The sequence below is a fragment of the Choloepus didactylus genome, chromosome 18, assembly GCF_015220235.1.
Source record: "Choloepus didactylus isolate mChoDid1 chromosome 18, mChoDid1.pri, whole genome shotgun sequence".
Taxonomy (NCBI): Eukaryota; Metazoa; Chordata; class Mammalia; order Pilosa; family Megalonychidae; genus Choloepus; species Choloepus didactylus.
This window is the reverse complement of record NC_051324.1, coordinates 1,619,700-1,640,023: the sequence shown is the minus strand read 5'-3', so window position 1 is coordinate 1,640,023 and position 20,324 is coordinate 1,619,700. Positions and strand designations below refer to the sequence as shown.

The following is a 20,324-nucleotide window of genomic DNA, read 5'->3' as shown; positions in this document are numbered from 1 at the left end:
GCTCCTTTCAAAATGACTTAAATATAATTTTTAAGCAAAAACTTTAGGAAAAAGTGGGAAAAAAATAAGGAATTCTCATTTCCTTTGTGTTTGAAGGGGTGGGGGGGCAGGGGAGATTTCCCTGCATGTTTTCTCTCATACACTAGTTGTATTGAAAAGCTGAATCTGTATTTTTCACTCTGTCCAGCCTTCTAATTTGGGTCAGACAATGCTTTCGAATTTGAAGATTAAGAGCCTCCGCCTAGGCCCCTGATTAATTATGGTGCCCTCTGCTTTCTTACCAGCTTTGCACATCATGGACGCCAGCAACTTGGAGACGATGGAGCCTCTCTTTCTCATCTTGCACTGCTTGCTGTAGGGAAAGTAGGGGATCACGCCGATGATGCTCTTGGCACAGGAGGTCTTACAGGCGTACACCATGATCAGGAGCTCCATGACGGTGGTGTTCACGTCCCTGCGACCGAGACACCGCACACCCGTCAACCAAGATGAGACACATGACGGCAGTCCAGGCTACAACATGCCTGCATCATGCTGCTCATGATTCTACTGAGACCGCAGGCCCAGGAGACAGAAAAAACCAATGACATGCTCTCCTCAGGCTCCATCGGCAACTTCCCATGTTCCCGTTTAGCTGATGACCACAGTTTCTTTCTCACTGGAAAGTGTTCAGAAGAGAACCAAACTCTGCCTGCCTTCAGGCAGCAGAGATGAGCTGCCACGCTCTTAACTAAAGTGAATCCCTCCAAGGGTGCATAATTCCCATGCCCTCTAGCCTGCTGGAAGACATCGCTCCAGTAGTTCTCCCCTCTCGTCTCCATCAACAAATTTTTCACGCTCCACTGGGACATGCCTACCAGCCTATAAACACTGTTATTTTTTTCCATTAACAACTTATGACCCACTGCCCCATTTCTTTGCAAAAGAGTTGTCTACTTGTTATTTCCTTTTCATCTGCTCTTATTCTTTCCCAGACACCTCAATGAGGCTTTTGCACCCCTGACTCACCAATGACCGTGCCATGGCTAAACCCAGTGGCAAGTCTTGGTCCTTCCTTTCCTGAAGCCACTGGCTGCAGCAGACGTGAACAACCATGCCGTTCCTCGTTTCACTGTACTCACGTGGACTCCGGGACTCCACTCTGGCTGTCCTCCAGCTTCACGTGGCACTCCTTTGGTTTCTTTTGCTCATCCCTCTTCTTCCCCACCTCCTAATGTTGGTTTGGCGCGAAAATTTCTCCTTCTATCTTCCCTCATCCCATCTAATTTCATGGCTTCAAATATGCTAATGACTCTCAGGTTTATACAACCAGCCCAAATCTCTCTCCCAAACTCCAGTCACACAAATTCAAGTACTTCTTGACAATTCTACTTGAATATCTAAGAGAGATCTCAAAACGTAACACACCCAAAGCTGAACTCCTGCCCTTTCTCCCCAAAAGCCGGCTTCAGCCTACCCTTTGTCTACTCAACTGATGACAACACTAATTCCCCCAGACTACTCAGAAAAAAAACCTTCCAGTCAAGATCTTATATACAGAAATACTCCAAAGAATCCATCGGCCTTTCTCCAATGAAGGTATCCTCTTGTTGATACCTTAGTTTGGACACTTCTATGGCCTTAGGACTAACTTTGTAACAAATAAACACCCTTTATAAAAGCCAATCCATGTCTGGTGCTTTCCACAACAGCAGCACTACCATTAGGAACAGGGGATGAGCAGCAAGCGACAGGTCCCCTGCCAGTCCTCCTCCAGGTACAGTCAAGAGGACTGGAAATTTCATCCTGCTGAACTGCAGAGCAGGACACAGATGTTCAAAATGTAGGTGAAAGTGTGTTCCAAGTAGACATTACCCTGAAACATGGCTCTTCTTCCCTTCCTTCGGTGTGTGTGTAACATATAAACACAAATTTAGTGTGCATCAGTTCTTAGAATCTCTACGGTGAATGCCTATGTACTATACAAACAAACTGATTTCCAGACATTATTAAAAATCATCCAGAATGAAGAACTTCCATACAAAGGCATTTGGGAACATGCGTGCGCAGATGCCTCTTACACCCGGGAAAGTGGGGCTCCACGTGACACCCCCTCATTTCAGAGTGGTGCCCGTCACAAAGGGACATGGACTCCCTCATGGCACTCAGGCGGCTATGCCTGGATCACACCTTTGTTTCCACATGTACATCAAATGTCACACCACAAAGACGACATGTTCCCACAGTATATTCCTTTACCATCTCTCCCCTGCTCATTCAATTAATGCAACAAAATAATTAGCAGCAATCATTTTTAAATTTCCTTCAATAAAAGCTTGAAGAACTTCAAGTAAACAAACTCTCTCTTTCTTTTTTTTATTTTATTTTAAACTTTGGAACTGGAAGAGCTTCCTTGCAAGTTTTATAAAATCTATTGACTGTTAGGAAACTTAATGGGTACTATTATAATTGTCTACTCTAACACTTGCTTATTTCCACCCATCAAGAACTCCAAAAGAACACAGAAAGTCAGCAGTTATATCACAAAAACCAGCAGAGCAAGATACACCAATTTTAAAAGTACCATCATTCTTCCTGTCTAACCAAAACTTACTTATCTAAACACTCCAGCCGGACAGAGACCTGGAATGTACCAGCACTTCTGCTGGATGATACTTACTTTGAAACTGTTTGGATGATGAAAACGTCTTTTCCCCTCACAGATTCTTGAATCTGTACTCTTGTCTCTGGCAGGCAAAAGAAAAAAAGAGAGCACAGTGGGAAAGGCACAGAGTTCACATATTTAAAAATAGACAAAATCTCTGCACTATTCTCCAATGTTATAAAATATGGAAACTGGAACTGTTACCCAAATCCCAAGGCTCTACAAGATCATAAGCCTACTGCCATCAATGACACCTTTTAAACATGCTTAGCTACGTGACTCCCTTAAGAGGGAATTACACTTCTACTTGAGACCAGTGCACCCCCGTTCTCCCTCCTTGGGTCTAGACAGGTGCTGCGATCTATGTCCCTCTGAGCACAGTGCCTTTAAAGGAGATTATCTATCATTCATTCAACCAGGACACACTGAGAACCTACTGGCATAAAACGGTCTATGTTATGAGAGCGAAGGTAAATAAGGTCTAATAACCCTACTCTCCAAAAATGTGTCGTCAGTCACAAGGAAACAATGAGACAAATCCAGAATGGGACACGCTACAAGTCCTCTTCAAAAAGTCAGTGCCCAGGAAGAAACAGGACAAGGTGAGGGGACTCATTTAGATTAGAAGAGATTAAAGAGATATAACAAACACGTCACTTGAACCATGAATCTTGGTTTTGGAGAAGGGAAAAAAAAAAAAAACAAACTATGATGAACGACTCGAGGACAACTGGCAAAATTTGAATATAGCCCTGATACCAGACGATTAGAGAATTACTGTGAATTTTCTTAAATGTGACAATGCCACTGCACTTATGCAGGAGGCACTCCTTATTCTCAGGAGATGTGTGTGCAGGAGGCACTCCTTATTCTCAGGAGACATGTGTGCGAGCAACCAGCGGTTAAGTGTCTTGATGTCTGCAACTTACTTTCAAACAGATACACACACACCTATTCTACTCCCAAGGCAAAGCGTCAGCCTACACAAATGGGAGTTTCCGGGACTATTCTTTCAGCTTTTTTGTATGTTTGAACATTTTCAGAAAAAATGTTGGGCAACTTCAATGCATGTTTACACAGGAATGTGGAGTGATGGAAGGGCCTTAGCGTCAGGGAGAGCGGGATTCAAGTGCTGACGCTGTCACCTCTGGGGCCTCGTCACCTCCTGGCATCCCCTAACTCGGCTTTTCAGCATCTGTCACGGTGAGGCATCAACAAATGCCAGCACCCTCCTCCCTCCTTCCCGATCGATGCCAGGTGTTTCCTCTGTCCTCACCCACAGCCTGGAGTGCACACCAACCTCTCCCCAAACCACTCCTCCATAAGCCAGAAAAAGGACACCATCCAATTCCCTTCACAGGGAGAATTTTCTCCAAGTTCTCCCCGCATTCTTCCTCCAAATAGTACACTTTTCCCCTACAGAAGATACATGGGGGATCTTGGGAGTTAGGAAAGACAATTCAGTAAGGAAGAAATAAAGAGGGAACAGCAAAATGGTGCCTTTTTATCAAAGCTTCCTGTAACCTTTATAATATTTAAGAATTTGACAAAGTTCTACAGTGGAAAAGGAAAGGAAAACAGTATTTAGTGAGCACTATGTACCAAGAACTGTGAGGCACCCAAACTATCCCATTCAATCCTCAAAACAGCTCTAATTAATTATTTGTAGTTTGCAGAGGCTAAGTAATTTGCCAAGGATAAGCAGTCCATCATTACAGCTAGAGTAATCCCAAACAGCCACCCTTGATAAAGAAATTAAGCAATGCACATTTTTGACAACTTGGGATGATTGTATGATGGTGTAACTCAATTAGAAAAAAAGTATTTCCTAACAAGACTTCATGAAGTCTGAGCCACGTTGGCTTCGACGGAGGTAAAGAGTAACAACCAGCTCAATCTGTGTCCACACAGTATTCACTCCTCCTGCCTAAGAAACCGTCAATTCCACCAGCAACTGACCTGAATGTTCATGAATGCATGTATTTCTGCAGCTTTTATTGAAAAAGGTCTAAAAACTAGAGTACAAACCCCAGATGTGACTTGCCCCAGGGTTATCTATCTAGCTGCAGCTAGTGGGAGCTAAAACCCTATTCCCCTCCAACCCCGCCACCTGGCCGGCCTGCCTTCCTGCCACCGGACTAACTGCACAACCAAGCCAAATCCAGCACTGCAGCAGTGCACACAGACCCCGGGACCACAGTGCGGGCGGAGGACCAAGCCAATATGCCATTTTCCACGAAAAGACCAATGTTACGCACATCCAAGAGAGCTCACCTCTGTTAGGTTCCTGGTAAACCTGCACTTTGCCCATCTCCACCCCCAGCCGCCTAGAGAAGAGAAAGGGGGAAAAGCTGAAAAGGTAACAGAACAGACCCGACATCTTTACTATTCAAGGATGGCTCATAAATTGATTTTTAAAAATAGAGATATTCTTGTTAGAAGTGTTAAAGTCGATATTAAACTGTCCCATCACTCCGTCAACCCCCACCCCCACCCCACGTGGCCCGGGGCTGGCCCTGCCGGCCTCCCTGACCACCCCGCGCCGCGCTCTGCACCCCAGCCCCGCCTTCTATTCCTGCAACAAACACACCAACCCCCCCGCCTCCACCACAGGGCCTCTGCGCCTGCTGTGCCCGCGGCCTGGAGGGCTCTGCCCCGACCTCCACTTGGCGAGTCACCCAAGGTTCTCGAGTCACCCGCCCCCTTGGGTGAAAAGGCACCCGACCACTCAGACCAAAGCAGAACAACCGCCCCATCACAACTGTCCCTCTTCTCGTCATCACATTTATCGCCACCTAAAATATCACACTTGTTTTGTTTACGTGCTCCTTTTCTGCCTCCCCTACTAAAATGTAAATTCCCTAAGAAGGGATCTTGACTGACTGGCTTATCGTTAATCCCCAACATCCAGATCAAGGCCTGGTACATTTAGGGATTCAAGAAATACTGGTTTAATAAATATCTAAAATTATACTGAACTATAAGCTATAAACTACTTTCATACAGCATACACTTCACTGCTCGTCTCACTCGAATAATTCTATAGACATGCAGCACCTAACACAATCCCTGGCACCTAAGAGGCACTCAATAAATGTCTGCTAGATGAAGACATGGGAAGTCGCAATAGTTTACAAAGCACTTAGTCTTATATATATATGTACATACGTATATAACACAGGTGATACACAGATTAACTATAACATATCTGCTTTCAAGTTTAAGAATCAGTGCTAATCCAATAATCAAATTGGAAACATTACATAATGAATACAGATTTTAAAGGTTCAATTATAACTCACTCGGCAATTTTCTTTGAAAGCTCCATACACGATGAATTTGAATTGGCTGAAAACAACACCAGTCCACCTTTGGTTACGTTCATCTTGGTTTCTAATTCAGGTGGCGCCACACAAAACATCAAAACCTTCTTGGTTTTCCAAATCCCCAGAAGCTAAAAGGACACAAACTACATTAAGAACCATATAACAAGAAATATACCTGAATGGAATGTTTTCTTCTTCTTAACAGCTGAAGGAAATTAGTTTTCAATAGAATGGTGTCTTTTATATTACACAAATATATATATACATATATACATGGACAAATAGTTCATTTGCATTTTCAGGTTCTAAATTTATGGAAATATGTTATCATATGATTTAATTAGTACTCAAGACCAATGAGAATAAATGATAAACTTACAAGAAAGGTGGAGCTGAAGAGCTCAGTGTTTTACTGTTTGCTCCTTAAAGTCAGATATGGACAACCTTCTTTTAATCTCTGACAACAAAATTCCTCCTGGATTAACACAGAAAAATGGCAGAGCCATTAGCAAGGACATGAACTGATTGCTCCTTCAACAGAATAAATGACCCAGCTTCACCTGTAACACCTGTTCACCACAAAACAGCCCCCTGGCCACCCACTGCTCTCAGACGCCCCAAGTCACGTCTAAAACTGACCTCATCATCTTCATTTTCCTCGGCTGGAACATGAGATTAACTAGATAATATTTGAAGGAGAGTTCATCAACCGCCCAAATGACAGGCGGCAGACACAGACAGACAGGACTGGCCAAGCTGTCATCAAGAGCCGAGGGGCTCAGCCCATGCACGTCACCCTAAGTGCGTGGATCATACAGTGAGGGTGCTGAATGCGATACAGGGGCACCAAGTGGGCAGTGGGGGACAGGGTGCAGCTCCCAGCAAGTCCCCTGCATTTCCTCAGTTGTCTTTTTACTCAGGGTGGTTCTGGGAAGGCTGGTGGTGGTGACAAAAGGGCAGTCGAGCTTTTTAGTTATTGTTAAACATTAAATACACAAGTAATACACATTTTCCTTTGGAAAAATGGAAACATTATACTTAAGGCTAAATCCTCACCCCCCCATCCCACTCCAGAAGTAACATTCTTACTGGTTTGGGATAGACACTGTCAGGTCTTTTCTACATTCATCTGACCCCAAAGAGAAAATACATGTAAAAAGTACATAAATGTTTTTAACCTCAAAAAACATCAGCATACAAATCTTAGACTTTTTTCACTAAAAAAATATTTTGGTGATCTTTGTTAGAAAATACAGGCATACCTCATTTAACTGCACTTTGCTTGATTGTGCTTTACAGATATTGTGTGTTTTACAAACTGAAGGTTTGTGGCAGCCCTGCGTCGAGCAAGTCTACGGGTGTGATTTTCCAACAGCAGGTGCTCACTTCGTGTCTCTGTGTCACATCTTAATTAAAGTAGATATACTGCCTTTTTAGACATCGTGACGCTTAATGGACCACAGTACAGTATAAACATAACTGTACATGTACTGGGAGACCAAGAAATCCGAGTGACTCGTTTCATTGCAGTATCTGCTTTATTGCAGTGGCTGGACCTGAACCCGCAACATCTCCAAGGTCTGTCTGTGCAGACCTGCCCCGTTCTTTTTTACTGCTGCCGAGCCTTCCACAGCGTGGCCAGGCCACAGTTTAGCCACGTGCCCCCCCTGGAACAGGCCTCCCTGTGTGCACATGCAGTTACTTCTCCGGAGTAACCCCAAGAAGGGGAACCCCTGGGTCACAGGTAGTATACTTTATACTCCCACTAGCAGGGTCTGAGGACACATCCCCACAGATGGCCTCTTGAGGGGCATTCCAGCTCTGACAAGCCAAGGTTCCATGGTGGAAAATATGGGGGACTAGAACAAAATTCACCTTCAGCCCACATACTTGAAACGGTTAGAAAATAGTTCTGTGAAGCACTTAACACAGTGCTTAGCACACAGGACAAACAGAAGCTACACAGAGGTCAGCATCTAATAATTTGATTATCTACCAAACGACGACAGTAATGTAAGTGGAGCAGCCATCTCCTTATGTCCCTCAACCTCATTCCTCTAAGGACTTTTGGAGCACTGAAAACAAAAGGCTTTCAGGGAGGGAAGGGCTCTTAGGAGGTAATTCAGTTCACCTCCCCTAAACCTGCCATGCACCACCAGCCCTCCTGCCCAGAGCCACTGCTAATATCCTTTACCAGCCCCGGGCCTGGCGCCCACAATCCTGAGAGCCCATCCATTCCAAAGTACTCCTCAAATAAGCTGGGAACTGCCCCCTACAGCCTTCACCCCTTGGTGTCCTTGTCCTTTCCTTGAAGATTTGTGGGAAACATCAAAGTCCTTTTTCACAGGGCAGCCCTCAGGCCACCTCCAGACAGACCTCTGGCCTCTGTGTATCCTCTTCAGGACACTTCTCAGAGCCTTTCCTTGTCTGCCACGGTTTAAATTCCCTTTACCCTTCTGATCGTGGTCTCTGAAGTTCCAGGGTCCTAGAAATGAACCCTCACCCGAGACCACCCTTAGACTGGCTGAGGTTGGAGGTGGAATGGGGTGGAGCTCATCTGTCTGCAGGGCTGAGGAAATGATCACCAGCCCACCAAACACAAGGGTTATTTCTAGTTTTGGCTCTCTCCATTCTGCCTCTTGGAAATTCAGGTTGTGCTCTGTACCGATGCCAAACTTCAAGAATGGGCAGTTTTACAAGCAGCCTCAGAAACATGATCACCACCAGGCCGGAGCTGGCAGGAGGCTCCTCTGTACAAGGTTTTACTTCCAGTCTCTTTTCATGAACTACAGCTGCTTTTACATTTATACCAAACTCACTCTAGAATGTATAAAAATTACTTACAACATGTTATGAAAACACACCCTTTTCAAAGAATCTTGGTACCTCTTAAAAAGCAAATCATGCTCTTCTTCGGAAGAGATGTGAGAATCTAATAAAACTCATGAATGGAATCACAGAAAGAGATGACTTGCTTTGGACTTGCTAGCAGTCACTGCAAAGCCGTTCATTCATACCTCACTGAAGCGCATCTGCCGCTCCCCCTCTAATGCATGCCCTGTGTCTCATTCTATCCAAAGACCCTGGCACAGGGGTGGGAGGCCACAGGTTTGCTGCCACAGTCACCAGCTTGCAAGGCCTCTCTGGGCCTCAGTGTTCCCCTCTGGACAGCAGAGACGGGCTTGGTAAAAACAGCTTTCCCTGCCAGGATTTAAGGCCCAGGACAGCTAAGACTTCTTATTGTTATAGTCCCTGCTGCATAGAACAGTACCTGACACAATGTAAGGGCTTAGCAAAGTTGCAACAATTAACAAATGGGACTGAAAGGTAGCTTGTAAACTAAAAGGCATCATAAAGCATAAAGGGTTTTTTTTTAATATACTTGACGGAGATTAAAGGAAATTCGCTTTTTCTAGATCAACACTGAAGAGGATTTGAAAGGTGAAATATCACTTAACTTCATCCTCTACTCCTCTGCAAGGCCATACACTTGGTTCACCTCCCCATTAGAATGCTTTCTTCTAGCTAAGGTTTGCTGATGACATTTGGTGCACTCCAGGTACAGGACTCTGTGCTCTCAATTATTATGACAGCCCAATGGAAACGGTGCTAGATTTAAACCCATTTTACACCTGGGGGAAGAAAGCTTAGCCCTCAAGACACTTATAGGTGGCAGAGCCCTTTACCTGGTCCCAGTCTGATCTGTAGCACACGTAGGTAATATAGCCACACAGAGGGCCGCGCAGCCCGTCTCACCGCTGCGCAGAAAGTGACTTGAACCCCAGCTGAATCGCCTGCAGTGAGCCCTCAACCAGGCTGCGAGGCTGAACTGACACGTGTACAAACACCCGGATCTTGAAAAATTTTGATTGTAAACAAGCTTTGTTTGGAAAACAATTTATAGCCTGTGCAAAAAGCAAACAAACAAACAAACAAACAAACAAAAAAACCATGAGTTTGACTCAGTATTTCCACTGGTAAGAAGGAAAAAAATAGCTGCACAAAGATAGTCACTGCGAGATTTTTTAAGATAAGGACACTGGACACGTGTAAAACCTCCATCACGGGATGACTGGGTAAAACTCTGATCACACATGAAATGTAATAAAACGGTAGATGCTCAGCACTGTGTAAAAATGCTTATCAATGATGTGCAGCCAAGAGCACAACTGGGTAATAAAGGACAAGGGTCGGGGAGGAAAGGCCTACAGACAAGGAGGCGGCATGTCTTAGTGGGGGGCTCCTGCGGGGTAATTATTTTTGTCTGTGCATTTAAATTCTTATCACGGATGCGGATAAATTGGGGGGGAAATGCTAAACTAGAATAATGCCTAAAAACGACAGCGTGGTGGGAGGACTTCACACACACCCTTCTGGGGTGCCGGAAACGGCCGCGGCGACGAGGCCCGCCAAGTTCAATGAGGGGCCCCGAGCGGGACGGGGCCGAGGCGGCCGGGCCCGGGGCTCGTTTCCCGCGCCGCTCGCCGCAGGGCCCGCCAGGAGGGCCGGAGTCCCCGGGCCGAGGCCGCGCGCCAGGCCCGGAGCCCTGCCGACCCGCCCCGCGAGGAGGGAGGCGCGGAGGCAGGCGGCGGCTGCGGGCGCGGGGCCGGGGTCTCCCCGCAGGGCCGCGCCCCGCCGCCCCGGCCCCCGGCCCGCTCGCCCACCCGCCCCCTGCGCCTGCGTCCCGCAAGGCCCGAGGCCCGCCGCTCCCGCCCGCCTACCTGGCCCCGACCCCAGCCCCGGCCCCGCCGCAGCCTCCGCTGCCGAAGGAAGAAAGCGCCGGCAATCCAGGAAGCCTCTCCAGGAGCAAAATGGCGGCGCCCACCGAGAACGGCGTCCGCGGCGACGGTGCGGCCTGGGGGCGGGGCCTGGGCGCCGGCGGGGCGGGGCCTGGGCGGGGGCGGGGCGGGGCCGGGCTGCGCAGGCACCTGGCCCGGGCGGTGGGCGTGGCGCGCCCGAGGAGGACGGCGCGGGACGGGTGGGGCCAGAGGCTGGTCACAGGAGTTAGGAGGTTGCACAGTGTATGGGCTTTGGAATTACAGTTGTCTGGGTTCGTCTTTACCTTGGGCTAGTGATGTCGCCTCCCCAAGTCTGTTTCCTCGTCTGAAAAATGGAGCTGAAAGTAGCACCCGTGTCCTCGGATTGTGACGAGGATTAAATGAGGTTACACCAGCAGAGATAGCAGCCCAGTTCCCGGCATATACTAAATGCTCAATTATTGTTATTGTTTGCCTCGTTGCCCTTTGCTCTTTTATTATAAAGCAATGAGTGCTTTGGCTATCCATTGCTTGAATTCTTTATAATTTAAGAATGTTTCCCCTTTGTCACAAATAAATTACTATGGCTAGCTTATTTAAAATAGAGTCAGGAGGTCATTCTGGAGGTTACTCTCATGCAGGTATTACACACTTCCTTAAAGCAACAATGTTCCTCAAGCCCTAAGGACATCAGGACAGCATTAAAAAAAAAAACAAAAAACAAACAAACAAACAAACAAACAAACCGCAAGATAAAGAACTCAGTAAACTATTAACCTGAAGGACATTTGGAGTACCCCCAAATGTCCACCAACCAAAAACAACTTATCTAATCGTCCTCTTTTCCTTTAAAAACGCTTGCCTGGAAACCCCACGACAGGATGCAATTTGGGTTGCTACCTGACTCTGCTCCCTAACTTGCAGTTCTCAGTTGACAACAACATAACAGCAAAGACATAGGTAGCATGTGCCACGTACCAGGCCAGGTCCTCTTCCAAGTGCTTAGCATCTATTAACCATAACTTATTAACCCTCAGGAGAGTATGAGATCCGTACTATTGTTTCCTCCATGTTATGGTTGACGGACTGGGACACAGGGGTTAACAGCTTTCCCCATGAAAAGTAAACAAAGTGAGGGACAAGAATTTCAACCCATGCGGCTTGGCACCAGTCTGTGCCCTTAACTAACCACGACATCACAGTGCATTTCCACTTCCCCTTTAGGTTTTTCGCAAGACTGAGATATGAAATTATATTCATCCTGAGGTTACACAACTGGCCAGAGGACGAGCATCTCAATCTGCAGATTGTAAATTAGGGGAGACTCCATGTTACAAGCGTCTTTGGTAAAAAACTCTCCAAAGATTGGATCAAAAAATGAAATCATTTGCGACATTCCCTTGACAACTTTACAGGGGCCGCTTTCTGCAAAGAGAGAGGCCCAGGGGCCCAGTGGCACATGTGAGAGACAAAACTGAATCCCCTCCTAGCAGGCCTTTACCGACTTCCTTCCCCTTCCTAACCACCTGGATCCAATTCTGGAAGTCGCCCCCACCCCTGGGCTTTGGATGGGGTCGTTGGCACGTGTCTGGATCTGGCCAATCAGAGAAAGGCACCGACTCCATTCGGTGATTGGCTCCAGAGATAGGCCGCTGAGCCAATCGGAGCCCAGGGGACCCACTTGTCTAGATTAGTGCTGCAACTGCAGAAAAGAGGCTCTCTCTTGGTTGCTGCTGTTGGGTGCCCAGAGGGGAGCCATCTGAGAGAGATGCTGGGAGGTGACGTTGAAGCCACGTCTGAAGTCCCTTGATCCCTGGGCTTTTCAACCACGGGAGCCTCCCCTCTACCTTCTGAAACCAGTTTGGATCGGGTTTTACCACTTGCAAGGTCCTGCTTACTCCTCCCCTGTTCTCGGCAGCCTGTTTCTCCATCCCTGAACTTTAGGGTCTTGGCACAGACTCTTCCTGTTTCCAGAAATTCACCTTCTCCCGCAGTCCCCTCCCACCTTACCTCCTGCTGGAACTTTTTAGCTCAGCTCAGCTGTTACTTTTAAGTCTTCCTTGAACCACTCCACGCCCCTCACCAAACAAACGATTTCAGTCAGGTCCCGTGTTACACGTCCCTTTCCTTGGTTGCACTTATCGCTAATGACGTATTTATTAGGGTGCATATTTGATAAATCTTCCCCATTCCACTCCTCATAGACTGTAAGCTCCATGAGGACAACCACTTTATCTATTTTGCTGATCATTGTTTCCCAGGACCCAACACAGTGCCTGGCACAACTATGGCACTCAAGAAACTCCTGTAAAATGGGTGACCTCAGAACTGGCCCCCTTAGTGCAAGGGAGGTGAGCAGCTTTATATAGAATTTGCGCCCTGCAGAAGCAATAGACCTAAATAACCAAGAGCAGAGATAATAGTAAAGTGTGGTAAAATACTTAGGAAATGATGAGTTTCTGATACTATCACATTTGTTTTATTTCAATCAAAAGTACAGCACTGCCCTTCTTTCAACATTCCCCCAAAATCCCGCTCCCAGAAGGACCACTGCGTGCAGCAGGCAAAAGTTTGGAATACCTGAGAACATTTCCACGTGGCACAGAGCAGAATAGGCAACGCTTTGAATTAAATATCAGACGTCAGTGTCCTGAAGTCCCCAATGCCTCCCTCTCTGGCTCTTCTCCCACAAGCCTCTTACCCTGGACCCTTTTGCTAATCCCAGACCCCCAGAGCCTCTCTTCCATACCTACCTGAAAAGGCCCCAAATTCCTATAACATTATTATGTGGATACATTTTGTGTCCTGTATTTCCACCCTGTCCCCCAGACTGCTCAAGGGGCTCATTTTAAAAGCAAAACCCATGAAAGTGCAACATGCTCTGAAAGGAATACTGCCCTCCATGGCAATGCCTGCACTTCTTTTCTTTCTGTTGTTGTTGTTGCCCTTCTTCTTCTGGTAAGCACCTTTTTTTGTTCCTTCATAGGATCCCAGATCTCAACAAGTTGGAACAACCATCCACACCCTGTGCAACTTTGAGATGCCCCATTCATGGATTTTATGTTTACTTAAATTTTTATTAATTTAGTAACTCAATTAATCTGCACAAGCAACCCTAAAAGGGTAGTCATACCATATAACCAACAGCTAAAGACTATTATTATCCCCTTCTTTTAGAGGACACTGAGGCCCAGAGAGGTTAAGTAACTTGCCCAGGTTCACACAGCTTTCAGCTTTGAGCCCAGGCCACCTGTTCCAGAGTGAGTTCCTAACTCCTCCCTCTCCTGCCTCTTCTTCTGGAAGCTTCGTGTTTATGCAGAGCCCAGAGCAAACAGCCTCCGGGATGGAGAGAAAAAGGGAAGGGAGGGGAAGTACTGAATCCCTACTATGCCCCAGGTCTTGATCTGGGATTTTTTTCAAATATCAGCAGCTCACTTAATCCTCACAACAAAAGGATTATTATTCACATTTTAGAGACGGTGAAACTGGGCCTAAAATCTCTGGGATAGGCGGTCTCCAAAGGTGGCCATCATCAATTCCTTTTCTCCCTGTATGGACATGTGCTCTTCTTTCCCATCAAGAGATGAGTATAGTTCTCCTGCCCTTGAATATGGGCTGGCCTCCTCCTCTTCAATGTAGAATGTGGTGAAAGTGACATTCTGGAACTTCCAAGGCTAGGTCAGAACCCTTGCCCCTTCCGCCCAGGCCCTGTGGGATGTTTTCTCTTGGAACGTAACCGCCATGTTGCAAGATATGCAAGTCGCATGGAGTGGCTACATGTCGGGGCCCTGGTCGACAGTCCCAGCTGAGCTCCCGGTTGACAGCCAGCCTCAGCTGACAGCCTCATGAGTGAGCCATTGTGGACGTCCAGCCCAGACGGCCCCCCAGGGGACTGCAGGCCCAGCCAACACCTGACTGCAACTATACAAGAGACCCCAAGCGAGAACCACCCAACTGAGCCCCTTCAACCCACAGAAAACTGAGATGTGACAGGAAACTTGTATTAAGGGACTGAGTTCAGAGTTTTGTTATACAGCAATGGATAGCGAGCAAGAAAGAGGCAGGGCCGGGATTTAAAGCCTGTGGTTAGTTCCACTCTAAGACAGTCTTTGGGTAACCGGTTGCTAAACTTGACAATCCCTCGTCTGCTTGGAGGTTCCAGTTAGAGCCTTTGTGCGTTATGGGAACCCCCCTCTTGCCTGCTGCATCACTGTCATATCCATTCATTCAAACTGCTGCAACTAGAGTATGAATCAAGATGCCCAGGATAAGACGGTCCCCTTCAACATTTTTTTTAAAGAAAGAAAAAGAATCTTTGCCAGAGTTTACACTCTTCAGCCATGTAGTGTAACAGAAAACACCGACTTCTTAAAATGATTGTTGAAATGAGAAAACAGGGACTCGGCCCTCAGTTACACGGGCTGCGTCCCGACCCCTCCTCCCGGCAGAATGACTTCGGGCAGGTCCCTTAACCTCTCTGAGCTTCGGTTTCTTCCTCTGAAATGTGGGGGTTCAGATCAGCAGACCTGGGGGCTGGGGGGGAAAGAACCTCTCCGTGGAGTCCGTGAGCCTCTCTGGCCGTCGGGCGTGAGAAACAAGCCTTTCCGTCTTTCCCCGAGTGTGGGAGGAGGGCCGCTTCTCTGGCCCGGGGACCAGTCAGGGGACCGTGGAACTTTCTATCGTCGAGTCCTCCCCCTTATCCTCGGGGCTTCTCTCCTTTTCCTATTTTCCCCCAAAGTGAAAAGAGCTTCATTGTCCTTCCTGATTATACTATTAATATTTACACATTGTAAAAAAAGAAATTCAAACAGGTAAAGAAAAAACTATTTCTCCACCACAGAGAGATAACCACTCTTGATGTTTTTTTTAGCCTCACTTATCTACTTAATTTATTGCAGGCATCGATCCGTGTTAATGAATTATGTGTGCATCCTTGCGATGCATCCCAGGGACAAGGGCTAAAGAGCACAGCTCTGCAGCCAGACTGCCTGTGTCCTGACTTCTCCTCTGTGCACCAGCTGTGTGACTTTGAGCAAGTTCCTTCACCTCTCTGTGCTCATTTCCTCTATGGAATGGAAATGACAGTATCCTCCTCCTAGGGCTGTCATGTCAACCGAGAGAATTACTGCATGGCACACCCTTGGCAACCACTTTCTATTAGCTGCACTTATTATGCGCTACTATGATGTGCCTGGACCATGGTTTATTAACCATGTCCTTGATTGGGGCTCTTTTTTTTTTTTACTATTAGAAACAAAAATGTGTTTGCACCTTGGCCAAGTTACTTCCTCATTTTACATTTCTAGAAATAAGTTTGTTTGATGGAAGGATATGCCCTTTTAAAATTCTGACCCCACCCCCAAATTTTGTACCAATTTACATTGTCATGAGAAAGGTGAAAGAGCACCCCTTTCTCCTCATCCCTGATGTTCTGGTTTGCTAATGCTGCCAGAATGCAAAATACCAGCGATGGATTGCGTGTTAGTTAGGGTTCTCTAGGGAAACAGAATCAATGAGAGATATCTATGAATATAAGATTTATAAAAATGACTCACACAACTGTGGGTATGCACGAGTCCAAATTCTGTAGGGCAGTCAGCAAACTGGCAACTCCAATAAAGGTGTTCGATGAGCTCCTCAGGAAACGAACCGGCAACTTCAACAAACTCCTCAGGAAATGCTTCACTGGGCAGCCAAAGAAGAAGTGAAGGTCCTCTATCTGCCTTGCTTAAACGTCTTCAACTGATTTATTGGATTAAATCCAGCCAACCACATTCTCTCATTGTGGAAGACACGCCCTTCCTTGAGTCATCAGTCACAGCTGCAGCCAATTGACTGATATTTAATAAATCAGCCTGTTGGTGTATTAACCAGCCACAAACGTCCTCACAGCAATGGTTAGGCCAGTGCTTGCTTGACCAGACAGTTGGGCATCATCACCTGGCCGAGTTGACACATGAACCCAACCAGCACAGATTGGCTTTTATAAAGGGGATTTATTTGGTTACAAAGTTACAGTCTTAAGGCCATAAAGTATCCAAGGTAAGGCATCAACAAAGGGTACCGTCACTGAACAATGAATGATGGCATCTGAAATCTTCTGTCAGCTGGGAAGGCATGTGGCTGGCATCTGCTTGCTCCAAGGTGGCATTTCAAAAATGGTGTTCTCCAAAATGTGTCAGCTTCCAACAACTGTCTTCAAAATGTGTCTCTCAGCTGCAGCTAGCTGTGAGCTCCTTCTGTCTGAGCTTTCATAGGGCTCCAGTGAACTATTCAAGGCCCAGGCTGAATGGGCAGGGCCACACCTCCATGGAAATTATCTAGTCAAAGTTATCACCTACAGTTGGGTGGGTCACATCTCCATGGAAACACTCAGTCAAAGAATTCCAATCTAATCAACACCAATAACGTCTGCCTACACAAGAGCGTATCAAGATAATGGCGTTTTGGGGGACATAATACATTCAAACTGGCATACCTGACAACACCAGCCACGTTTTTTTTTAACTTGAACAAGTGGATGGCCAATGTTTCCTGGGCTTTTAAAATTACTTGTCCCCTCAGACACAAAGGGACAGATAGTGTATAATTCCATTTATACGAAACACTTAGAATATGCAAACACCTACAGACAAAAAGTAGAGTGCAGGTTACCAGGGGAGGAGGGCAAGGAGAAGGAGGCTGGTTTCGTTTCCTGGTTGCTAAAACAAACACCATGCAATGGGTTGCCTTAAACAACAGGACTTTATTGGCTCCTGGTTTTGAGGCCAGGAGAAGTCCAAGATGGAGGTGTTGGAAAGATGATGATTTCTCTCGGAAGACTGCGGCATCTGAGCCGGCTGCTGGCGATCCTTGGTCCTTGGCTTTTCCGTCACATGGCAAGGCACATGGTGGGGTCTTTTCCTTTCTCCTCTGGGCCCCGCTGATTTGCAGCTGCTGGCTGCTCCCCGTGGCTTCTCTCTCTGACCCTCACTCTGCTCAGAAAGGCCTCCAGGCATTCGGTTACAGCTCAGCCTGATTTGGTGGGGCCTCTCCTTAACTGAAGTCCCACCTTGAAGGGATCTTATTTACAATGAGGCCACACCAACCAGAGTGCAGACCAAGATCATATCCAAACTGGGGTACACAGTTCAACCCCCACCCCAGGAAGTTAATACATAATAGGTGCAGGATTTCTTTCTGGGGTAATGGGAAAGTTCTGGTAATGGATGGGAGTAAGGGTAGAACAAAATAGTGAATGTGATAAATCCCACTGAATGATGTGCTTGAGAGTGGTTGAAATGGGAAAGTTTATGTTGTATGTATGTTTCCACAATTAAAAAGAAAGAAAGAAAAACTAAAGAGACAATGAAAATTAAATGCAATACATGATCCTGGACTGGATCTGATAATGGAGGAGAAAAGGCCCAAAAAGACAAATTGGAAAATAGACTGTAATCTTTATATTGGCAATCTTTATATTGACATTAAATTTCATGAACCTGATTACTTACTCTGGTTGCATAAATGAATATCCTTGTTCATAGCAAATGTAAATGAAAGTATTAAGTGTTCAAAGAGCATGATAGATACAGCCGACTCTAAAATATTTAGAAAATAGACAGATTGACAAAACAGACTTAAGGATGGTTGGATGGATGGATGGATGACACAGCAAATGTGGCAGAATGTTAAAAGCTGGTGGAGCTGAGTATCTGAGGTGGGAGGAGGTATGTTGGAGCCCTCTGTATGGGTTTTGTATTATTTTTACATCTGTCCTATAAGTTTGAAGTTACCTCAAAATAAAAAGTTAAAAACAATTTACTTATCCCCTTCAAGCTATTTGTAGCTACTCCAATGCCTTGCTAGCTTCAGGCGTGGCTGGATCCAGGTGCTCACCTATCACCAGGGCTTTGTCTTTGTCCATCTTGAAGTTCTCTCTGTTTTCTTCTTCGGTGGCCTTGTTCTCAGGCAGGCTCTACCTATTCAATAGCAACATGACTGCCAGAACTTACTGCTCATTTACTAATTCATGCTTATGACCTCTGTTAGAAAGAGATCATGGCTCTTCTCGGGCCCTTTTCAATCTCTGATGAAGGACTCTGATGTCACACACACACACTCACACACACACACACACACACACTCAGACCTCACATGTACAAGGATGAAGGAGTGGATATTGGGGAGTGAGTAGCTATCTCTGCCCCAGAAAGAGAAGGACCCCAAACCCGGTTCCATAAAAGGCCACCAGCAGTGCTGAGACTTTCCTTCAAGACCGTCCCCTATCAAATATATAAAATGCACCACATCCCACAGAAAACATGACTCTTTACCATGAAACAAAATTTGAAAGGCCTTTTACGATTTCACTTTTGAGATCATTTGGCTCAGATGGTGATTGACTGTGGTTTGTGGGTAACCGTCCTGCTCCGTGTTTCATGGGGAATTCTTGCAAAGGGAGAAAATCTAAGCCACATGTTTTCCAGTGCCCTGAAAAAAAAATTTTTTTTTTTCCCTACCCTGGACACTTCTCTATTGGATGGACCACTCCAACTTCCTCCCTGCCTCCCTCCTGCCTCCCCCAGGTCTTTTCTCTACACTGTAGCCTGATGGACAGTTTAAAACAAGCGACATCACAGCATCTTCCTGCTGACAACCCTCTAATATCCTATCACACTCAGAATAAAAACCAAACTTTGTAACGTGGCCTAGGGAGCTCCACGTGATCTGGCCCCTCTCTGTCTCTTTGATTCCTGTCCTCCCTTCTCCCTGCTCCTGTCTTCACCCTCTAACTCTGTCTCTAGCCACAATGGTCCATTTCCTGCTCCTTGAGCCATGCCAGGTTGTTCTGACCTCAGGACCTCTGTGCTGGCTCTTTTCTCTTTGTCCAAAATGCTTTTTCTTCCAGATAATTATGTGGCTCTCTTGTCTTATTCACTCCATTCTCTGCTCAGATATCAGCTCCTCAGAGAGGCCTCCCCTGACCATCTTACGTGAAATAGCATCTGCCCTTGCTCCTGCCTCTGCCCCTCACAGTTCTGTTTGTGTTGTTGTTGTTGTTTTTATTTATTTATTTTTTATCTTCATTTTATTGAGATATATTCACATACCACGCAGTCATACATAACAAATCGTACTTTCGATTGTTCACAGTACCATTACATAGTTGTACATTCATCACCTAAATCAATCCCTGACACCTTCATTAGCACACACACAAAAATAACAAGAATAATAATTATAGGGAAAAAGAGCAATTGAAGTAAAAAAGAACACTGGGTAACTTGTCTGTTTGTTTCCTTCCCCTATTTTTCTACTCATCCATCCATAAACTAGACAAAGTGGAGTGTGGTCCTTATGGCTTTCCCAATCCCATTGTCACCCCTCATAAGCTACATTTTTATACAATTGTCTTTGAGGTTCATGGGTTCTGGGTTGTAGTTTGATAGTTTCAGGTATCCACCACCAGCTACCCCAATTCTTTAGAACCTAAAAAGGGTTGTCTAAAGTGTGCGTAAGAGTGCCCACCAGAGTGACCTCTCGGCTCCTTTTGGAATCTCTCTGCCACTGAAGCTTATTTCATTTCCTTTCACATCCCCCTTTTGGTCAAGAAGA

General features: G+C 46.1%; 1 protein-coding gene across 5 annotated transcripts in view; it reads right to left on the bottom strand.

Annotated features, from left to right (window-relative positions):
• PRPSAP2 (phosphoribosyl pyrophosphate synthetase associated protein 2) overlaps positions 1-16,314 on the bottom strand; it is a 48,372-nt gene extending 32,058 nt beyond the window's left edge. The window contains exons 1-7 of one of the 5 annotated variants that reach the window (XM_037808275.1): positions 16,283-16,300; positions 9,657-9,875; positions 6,350-6,445; positions 5,947-6,098; positions 4,919-4,971; positions 2,660-2,726; positions 282-454 (exon numbers count right to left, since the gene is read on the bottom strand). In XM_037808275.1, the coding sequence (XP_037664203.1) occupies positions 282-454; positions 2,660-2,726; positions 4,919-4,971; positions 5,947-6,065 (412 nt within the window). In that variant the 5' untranslated portion in view covers positions 6,066-6,098; positions 6,350-6,445; positions 9,657-9,875; positions 16,283-16,300. Of the gene's footprint in view, positions 1-281; positions 455-2,659; positions 2,727-4,918; positions 4,972-5,946; positions 6,099-6,349; positions 6,446-9,656; positions 9,876-10,339; positions 10,660-10,691; positions 10,791-16,282 lie in introns of those variants that run through there. The other 4 variants (XM_037808276.1, XM_037808274.1, XM_037808277.1 and 1 more) reach the window with 4 other exon arrangements.
• Between the last annotated feature and the right edge of the window lie 4,010 nt (positions 16,315-20,324).